At 33.4% G+C, this 9,645-nt stretch overlaps 1 protein-coding gene across 2 annotated transcripts; it reads left to right on the plus strand.

Annotated features, from left to right (window-relative positions):
* Positions 1-863: 863 nt before the first annotated feature.
* On the plus strand, positions 864-7,511 carry LOC103487320 (uncharacterized). 2 transcript variants are annotated; one of them, XM_051081540.1, is made up of 13 exons: positions 864-1,135; positions 1,241-1,461; positions 1,561-1,697; positions 1,787-1,936; positions 2,789-2,890; positions 3,659-3,823; positions 3,992-4,102; positions 4,679-4,776; positions 5,185-5,308; positions 5,408-5,497; positions 6,336-6,380; positions 6,678-6,998; positions 7,269-7,511. In XM_051081540.1, exons 2-13 carry the CDS (start codon positions 1,440-1,442, stop codon positions 7,317-7,319), a joined length of 1,416 nt encoding a protein of 471 aa, XP_050937497.1. In that variant the 5' UTR covers positions 864-1,135; positions 1,241-1,439; the 3' UTR covers positions 7,320-7,511. The 2 variants fall into 2 exon arrangements, with proteins under 2 accessions (XP_050937497.1, XP_008443816.1); XM_008445594.3 differs by having other exon boundaries at positions 1,258-1,461.
* The last annotated feature ends 2,134 nt before the right edge of the window (positions 7,512-9,645 follow it).

The raw sequence follows: 9,645 nt of genomic DNA on the forward strand, positions 1-9,645 counted from the left end.
TCATGTTGATAGACACTATTAAAAGTCTATCAATGTTTATCACTAATAGAATCTAAAATTTTGCCATATGTTATAAATATTTTAGTTTATTTTACTGTATTTAAAAATATCTCTTAAAAATTTAGCGAACCATAAAAGACAACCATTTAAGAAATTATGGACTTAGTTTAGCAATTTAACATTCATATCGATAAACCTTAGAAGAATATAAATATAGCATCTAAAATAAGTATATTAATTACAAAACTATAATAACAAAACCCTCTAATAGAATGAAACTCAAAATTGTAGGTTAAGCCATGAGTGCCATTCCTATCAACGAACAAAGATGTGTGATAAAAAAATTTGACCAAAATACATATCTATAGTATGCATATGTTCAAAACCAATCATTTGAAGGGGCATGTGCTCCTTTTGACCATCCATCCTTGAGCATAAAACACACCTAGGATTGAATTAACACGTATTTAGAATAATTATGCTATTTCTATTTAGGTTCTTTGTTTAACAAAGCTTATTGAAAAATTATTACAAAAGGTAAAACTATTCAAAAATATTTATAAAATACGGATAAAATTTCAATTTGGTAGTAAGTACTTTTTTTAGTTAATTGAGTTATAAAATGTTTCAAATTTCTTCTTGTATTTGAAAAAAGAAAAAAGAAAAAAGAAAAAAGAAAAGAAATTAGGCTCCTTGGGTAACGATTTTAATTTGTTTTATTAGAAACAAAAATGAAGTAATTAAATTAATTTCGATTTTTGAAAGAAAACTGGTTTTCTTAATTAAAGAAAAGTGGGAGATCGGTTACAAAGGGCGGCACTCGATAGTTCAATTTGGCGGCTATTTACATAAATTGGCCTTGGCCCTATGTCCAGTTTTTGTTTAACCGAGTTCTTTTCTGCTTTCTCCATTCTCTCGCTCCTCTGCCTTCATCAGCGGAGGCCTCCACTAAAGCAACTCCAACCACATTCCAATCTTTGGATTTCTTATGCACTGCTGACGCCAAACAACTTACTCTCTCTCTCTCTCTCTCTCTCTCTCATGGCCTCTTTTCACAAGTTCCGTACACTTCCTTTTTCCATTAACACATTTTCCCGGCTGTACTCAACCAACTTTGGCTCCGGAGCTCCCCATGGTATGCCTTCTTTCTTCCTTTTGATTTCCATCCATTTCTCCCTTAATCTGTACCTCTTTCCGCCAAATGTAGTGGCTAAATACATCAAGTTCCATTTCTTTTGAGAATTATCTCTTCTTTAGGGTTTAGCAGAGGTTTTAGAACCCATAGCGTACTTTCATCTATCGAACAAGAATCCTTGAAAATCGAGGACTACACCAGGGGAGCTGAGGTGGAACCTGATTGTGAGGAAGTTCAAAGGATCCGTCAGGAATTTGACGCTGCTAAACTTAGCTTCCTCAAGATTCCCGAGGCCCTCAGGTCAATGCCGAAATTGAATCCTGAAGGTTTTTTTTACTTGTTTTTCTTGATGCTTCTGATGTTTGAATTTTGTATCTTTAGGATGTCTTGATTAATTTTCTGTTCTTACTGTCATTATTCTCTAGGCATCTATGTGAATAAAAATTTGAGCTTAGACAACATTCAGGTGTATGGTTTTGACTACGATTACACTCTTGCGCACTACTCGGCCAATTTGCAGAGCTTGATTTATGATCTTGCAAAAGAACATTTGGTTAATGAGGTTAGTCTATGTCTCCATTTCCATTTCTTGTATGTTTTGTAACATCAATTTTTTTTCCTCATTGCTTATAGTTTATTTGATTCTTTCAGTTGAGATATCCTGAATCTTGCATGAAGTTCAAGTATGATCCTACCTTCCCCATTAGAGGCCTTTACTATGATAAACTTAAAGGTTGCCTCTTGAAGTTAGATTTTTTTGGTTCCATTGAGCCGGATGGTTGCTACTTTGGTCGTCGGAAGGTAAGTCCTTGGTACTACCAATATATTAATATAAAGTTGTCAATCCCTCTAACAGAAATTATTCCAATAAATACCTTGTGGATATTATTGATCTTGCTGGATCTTGTAATACCCTTAAGTTCTGCAGAGAAGGTTAAACCAGATGCATGTTATTAATTGCAACCTTTTCTGTTCATAAACAGCAGCGTAGATTCATTTGAAGAAGATTTGTTAACAAGGAGAACATTTAAATACTAATGACTTGAAGGGAGAAGTTTTCCTTGGCTGAATATATAAACTTTAAATATTGCAAATGGAGAGGGGTGGGTGGAATGGAGCTATTTCAAGAATCATGCCACACGAATGAAATGAAAAGTACAGAGGAAAAGGAAGAATAGATCAAAAAGAGCATTCCCATTGTATTAGTATGAATTAGGCTGAACCATGCCCATTCTTTCAGTAAACGTGATTTCAGATCTGTCCAGTATATGAATCAACTTATTGTGCAACAATCCATTTCCTGTTTTGTTAATATATGTTTCTTTTTTAATATGTTTATACTTTTTTCATTGCAATTGTCTTGTAAATCAAAATATTTCATAGAACAGGAACTGCCTCTTGCATGCTTAATTATTTAGTTTATAACTATATAAACTGAGATTGGCATCACACTAACTGGACATCAAATGATAAGGTTCTAGAGACAATACTAGGGGCCCATTAATATAGGGTTGCTTCCTTTTGTGGGCTTTATTTATTTTTATGGATGCCCTCGTATTTTTCTCATTGAAAGTTGGTCTTTTACCAAAAGGTTCTAGAGATGATAGTTGCTCTATATTATTTTGTTTTTCACTTTTCAATCGCACAATGCAGCTGAGCCCGAAAGAAATCAAAGAGATATATGGCACACGGCATATTGGGCGTGACCAAGCTGGCGGGCTTGTTGGCCTGATGGATTTCTTTTGCTTCAGTGAGGTTTGTCAGTTTCCCTGCTCCATTCCAGTTCTATGTTATGTCATTCATGAACTAAACCAATGAGAAGTATACATATACTGGTGAGGAAATCATGAGTAATGAATGTTATCTCTTAGTTTGTCATAGAAAAAGTAGCATAAATTATCTTGAATGATCAGATAACTTTAGTTGATAGACATTTAAGTTCTGAATGGCTTAAAGATTGCATACTCAAGAGTAATTTCCATGTGAAACCTTTTCTTGTATAACTTATCATCAAATTTAGTGGATGGCGTAAATCCTCTTAAGCTGAGGTGATTTGGAGTCTCGTTTTCTAGTACTTGTTTCTGGATTCTTCCCTACTGTTTCTTTTGACTGGCTCAATAATGATTTCTTCGTACTTCCTCTATAATCAATCTTCTCTGCTCTGTAGTTAGCCAGATTAAAATGGTGTTCCTCATCTACATATTTGTATGTTTCTCTGTGCGTGTTATTTATTTGTATGGATAAGCTTCATAGTCCCAATTTAGTTTTCTTTTTCCCTCTATTTCCATTTCCTTCGGGAGCTTGTATCTCTTGAACATTTTGTTGCTTTTTATTTGCTTTAGTTAAAGGTCTTGTTTCACATTTAGAAAGTTTATATTATTGGTCTACCCTCAAAGAAGAGTTCTTTTTTGACGATTGTACACAAATCTGTAGTCTTGCTTAGTTTTCTAGTTTTTTCGGCAATGTTTCTTTTCTCTTGTGTAGTCATATTTTTATATAATCATTTTTTCTTTTGGTTAATAGGCATGCCTTATTGCGGATGTTGTGCAACATTTCGTCGACGCAAAGCTGGAATTTGATGCTTGCTACATCTATCAAGATGTGAACCGTGCAATTCAGTATGTTCATCGAAGTGGCCTAGCCCATAAAGAAATAATAGCTGACCCACATGCTTACCTAGTCAACAATGTTAGTCTGATTGGTTATGGATCTTGTTTTTACTTCCATCGTAAAATTTGACTTCTGGATCGATTCTAGTTGAATGGAAATTATTTTTAAGCATGATCTGTTTCAATTGCATACTCCAATCTTGTTTCTGTGTTCTTGTTTCTTAAGTGTGATGACTGAACACTACAGGGGCGATTATTGCGTTTACTCACAATGCTGAAGGAGAAGGGGAAGAAACTGTTTTTACTGACGAACTCTCCATATTACTTTGTGGATGGTGGAATGCGTTATATGTTGGAGGTAAACTGATCTTTTACCATCATTGTAGTGTATGGACTTTCAACTTCCGAACAGCCTAAATTATTTGATGATAATCTGATATTGTATGGGACACGTAGAGTTTGTAAGGCTTTGAGAATATTGGGTTAATGTATTCAAATTATTCAGTACTTGTTGGGTTTTGATTAAAGGGTGCCAGTATAATTAGTTCGGTATCTAACAAGAAATATACTCATAGAGAAATTGAATGGTAGGTTAAGGATTTGATTTAAAAAAAAAAAAAAAGATAGAACAATTTGGAAATTTGATTAGGCTGGAGTAAGAGGGTTTTTAAGGAGGAAAATAGGGTTGGAAGGAATTTTCTGAAATAGTCTAGATAATTGGCTTAATCGCTACTAACGAGTCTAGAAAATTGTACGTTGATCTACATATAGGATTTGGGAGGGGAATCTATTTTCAGTTGGTCTAATCTGGAGAATCTTCGTTGGGCGTTTACTATTTCACTGAAGTTTCAAACTTTAAGATATAATGATAGTTTTTATTAATTTAGTATGGTAATCATTATCTTGCGCATAAAATGTTTTGGCTTGTTATCAGGCTTCTATGGGTTTCAAGGATTCTTGGAGAGAAATCTTTGACGTTGTGATAGCTAAGGCTAATAAGCCAGAATTTTACACATCTGAGCATCCATTTCGGTTAGTATAGTCATTCTTTTCTAAAGCTCTTGCGTGTGTGAAGTGACAGTCAGAAATACGTTTCATTTGTACAACCAATCTATATAATCATGAATGTAAAATGTTTTCAAGACTGAATGACTATTTCCTGCCACGTTTGTTTATGGATGTTATTTTTTAAACATTTTAATGGTCTAAACCTAAGATAAAAATGCATCAAATGGTAATACTTTAAACTTTATTGATAATATGATTGCAAGTCCGTACTGTTAGTGTATTTTCTCCATTCGATAACAAGACAATTATTATTATTATATTTTCCTCTGTCTATTGCATACAGAGTTTTACTTTTCTATGTTTCTAGAGAGAAATGGAAGATATGGTACTGACTATTTTCATTCTACTTATTCTCTAAAACATCAATATTAGTTGTTATGACACAGAAAAGGACACTTTGACTTTTACAAAGGTGGATGCATTCCTTCCAAATAAAATTTATTACCACGGATGCCTGAAGTCTTTCCTTCAGATTACCAAGTGGAATGGTCCTGAGGTAGTTTGACAAAAAGCAGACCAATGTTTTGTGTTATCTGGATGACATTGCTCCCACAGGCCGTAGCCTGAGCATTTTGTATTTGTTTCTTCCGACTAGGTTATATACTTCGGGGATCACCTTTTTAGCGATCTGAGAGGCCCTTCAAAAGCGGGTTGGCGCACTGCTGCTATCATCTATGAATTGGAGGTATGTATTCTGTTTAGGTGCAACAAGGGGTGTGGTTTCAAGATTTGACCTTTTGGTCTTAGAAGACAGTGTTTTGAGCTCAAATTGTTATACCGAACTCATTTTATTACCACCGTCTTCAACTCAACTCTCTTTCCCACCCTTTTCACACTTCACGATCCCATTTTCGTTCCATCCTCGATTTCTTACTCATTCAAACACCCCTCAAATTCTTAGTAATCCTGACGACATTCCACCTCCCAAACAAGCCCAAAGATATCAAGAAGTTCTAACTTTGTATTAAATCTTGTCGGGTCACTGAGCTTTTTGTCTTGTTTGACCTACTATTTTTAATTATTTTTTATTCTTTTTATTTTTTGCGAAAAATGTGAGGGTAGAAATTTGAATATTTGATTGATCTCAAAGCAAGAAGGAGATTCTTTAACTGCTAATCTATGCTTAACGACATGTTACTCATTTTTTAAATTTCATGAATCTTAATTGAAAATTCAATTTATTAGATATTTTTAAAGTGGAGGGATTTCTTAAACACAACATTAAAAGTTTATTATTAACACATTAAAATTCAGATACTTATTAGGACACTTCTCGAAATTCAACTACCTATCTGACACAAAATCCAAACTTAAAAAATAATACAACTATTAGATATATTTTAAAACTCATAGACTATTTATTATTCACTACATTGAAGGTTTTGGGACTAAAGTTGATGCCCATATATAACCAGTTAGCTTACTGAACTTGGTTATCTACAATTTTTTTTTCTTCCACCCATAAAGTATTATTCAGATTCTTTTAATATGACGCCTTTCCTGATTTTTTGTTTGTATTGCAGAATGAAATACGTATACAAAATGAGGATTCCTACCGTTTCGAACAGGTATATTCTGCAATTGAGGCACTTCAGTTACATCGTTTCTTGGCTGTGGTACTTGTACATCATTATGCAAAGATTTTTCTTCCCAATGTCAGCAGTTCACGTCAAGAATTCATGTCATATTTTAAATCTACAACAAGCTTCTTAGTTCTCTCATGTTGATGACCATTTTAAGCTTTGTTCTGTATTCTATTCTTGGAAGTTACATCCCAACCATGTTATTGACGTTTTAATCCTTTATTTTTTTTTTCTTTCTTTCTTTTTCACGCTAAAAACTTTCTTGATTCTTTCATTCGCCAGGCAAAATTCCATATAGTCCAAGAACTTCTCGGTAAATTGCATGCCATCGTGGGGAATAGTCGGAGAAGTGATGTTTTTAAATCTTTGTTGCAAGAACTGAGCCAGGAGAGGCAGAATTCACGAGATACAATGAAGAAAATGTTTAATAGCTCATTTGGTGCAACCTTTCTCACGGATACTGGCCAAGAATCTGCCTTCGCATATCACATTCATCAATATGCAGATGTTTATACCAGCAAGGCAGATAATTTTTTGTACCATCCACCCGAGGCATGGCTTCACGTACCGTTTGATATCAAGATCATGCCACATCATGTGAAGGTAATTACACCTTTAATCCTTGAGAACTGTGCGCTCTTCACTTCTCAAGTCTAAGCGATCCTTGAAACATTTAAGCTGCAAAATTAGCCATAAACATAACTACGTACGTACATTTGCCAAATTATAAGGTAGTTTTTTTCTTTTTGGGGGGAGGCAAAATTGATTTCATTATTTGCGATTCTATCTGCTGTTCTACATTGATATATATTCCTTTTTGTATTGGAGATGGTCAAACATTACCTAATTGTGGAAACATATGGCTTGATGCAGGTCCCTTCAAGTCTTTTCAGAAACCAAAATAGCTGGTTAGGCAGTGCCTAAAGAAGAACATGCGGAAGCGCAATAGAAAAAGAGAAGAAGAAAGGTTCCCGGAGTTAGGACTCAATATGAGTAGCCATCTGTCAGTGTTCATTTAATTTCATTCTTTTCTTGGCACTTTCAGGCCTCCCCCACCAAGGACGGAGCTGGACACTGCTATATACATATATTACAATCAATTTGATTCTTGACGAATTTTCCTTTGTCGTCATCTCCATTCTTGTTTTATTCTGTAGCATCTCTTCTCATAAAAGATAAAACTGCTTTTCTTTTTCATTAAAACACGAATTGTAGATGTAATTGATCACTTTGGATAACTTTTTTACTACCTCAATCTTTGAAATATTGTGTACCTAGAGATACTCAATTAACTTTCAATAAGATGAAACACGGATGGTGTACATGATGATCAGTATGTCTATTAACAATAGAATATATTTTTGGTGGGAGTCATTGATACACGTTGCGATAGTGCTATTAGATCCAAATTATATCAAAAAAAAAATGCAGATATGTGCAATGCAAAATGGATCGTAGTTAGGTGTCTATCAACATCATGGTCTATCATTCATAGGTTCTTTTTATATTTAATTTTTTTTAAATGTTATGAAATTCATTATTATTTTTTAAAGTTAGATGAAACTCTCTTCTAAGGAGTGTGGAGAGAGATGTGTAGATATGTGAAACTCTCTTCTAAGGCCTTTTGGTCAAAGGTGTGCATCAAAACATTACGAAAACAACGAAAGTAACTTCCAAAACCTATGTCATGACCTTAACCTCACAATTAAAGGAAACTAATGTTAGGTCATTATTAAAATTTGTTAGGTCGTTTTCAATATACAAATGATACTTAGACACGGTTTAAACACTTTTTATGTTGGTTTGAGACTAAGTTTGTTGCACTTACATACTTTGTTGTTATTTTGGGATTTGAAGTGTTTTTTTTTTACACTTTTTAAACTTTTTGGTAGGTTATGAGTTGCAAACTTACACTTAAGTTTTGTTAGATCGTTTTCAAAGTTCAAATGATACTTAGACACGGTTCCAACATTTTTTAGGATGGTTTGAGGCTAAGTTTGTTGCACTTACATACTTTGTTACCATTTTGGCTCTTGAAGTGCTTTTTTCACACTTTTTGAACTTCCTAGTAGGTTATGAGTTAAAAACTTACATTTAAGCATTGTTAGGTCGTTTTAAACACTTTTTAGGTTTGTTTGAAATTAAGTTTGTTGCACTTATACACTTGGTTGACATGTTGGGTCTTGAAGTGCTTTTTTCACACTTTTTAAAATGTTAGTAGGTTGCGATTTACAACTTTTTTAAGCATTGTTTGGTCATCTTTAAAACTTAAACACGTTTTGGTAGATATAAAATCATTACAATTATTATAAATTAAAAAAAATAATCATTAAATATATAAAGTAAGTTATTTGTCATAAGTAAGAGTAATTTGCCACTTTTATATTTGGTTGTATTTTTTAAATCTAAAACATTTCAAAATAAATAGTTCATTACTTGGAGAAATGAGATTGAATGATTAAATAAAAATAATATATTTCAATTAATACAAAACACAAGGGAGGATATAATTTTATTGTCTTCCCTTATTTGAAAGGAGAATGCATAAAGCAGTGCAAAAGCACCCTTCAAGACACTTGACTTATTTATACAAAATGTAAACAAGACATCAATACAATGTTATATATTCTCCAAAACATGATGCAACATTACATTTTATTAATCCACATTGTGATATTTGAAGGATAAATTATCGAACTTTATTGGCCATTAGGCTTTGTTGTCAATGGTGATTAGTATTTTTCTATTGCTTAATTATGCAAAATCCATAATTACAATGTCTTATGTCCAAAAAGATTTGTTTTAGGATAGAATAAAGATCGAGAAATTAGTTATTTGGTTTTGTAACTTACAGTAGATTTAGCATGCTCCAACTTGTTCATTTTTGCAAAAAATGTTGCTGTAAAACTGTGCATCTCTCTTGTTGTACTCCCTTACCTTACTCTTTCAATTTGTTGCATTCCATCTTTTCACATCTCTGCATTGACAGTGAAATTGTACACATGCAAAAGCACTTGCACAGCTAGACATGTTTTGCTATGGTTAAACTTCTGAACTTGACTCTAGATGTTTGTGTTGTATACATATTACCTAAGGATTTTGTCAACCTATGAAACATTAACACTCATTACCTAGACGTTTCTATTGTATACATGTTACCTAGTACGCTTGACAATATCTCCTTCTTTAACAGCAGTATCACTACCAAAGGCAACAATCCATACATTCTCATTCTCAAGATTTAAGGCTA

This window comes from Cucumis melo, chromosome 2 (genome assembly GCF_025177605.1).
Source record: "Cucumis melo cultivar AY chromosome 2, USDA_Cmelo_AY_1.0, whole genome shotgun sequence".
NCBI classification, from domain to species: domain Eukaryota; kingdom Viridiplantae; phylum Streptophyta; class Magnoliopsida; order Cucurbitales; family Cucurbitaceae; genus Cucumis; species Cucumis melo.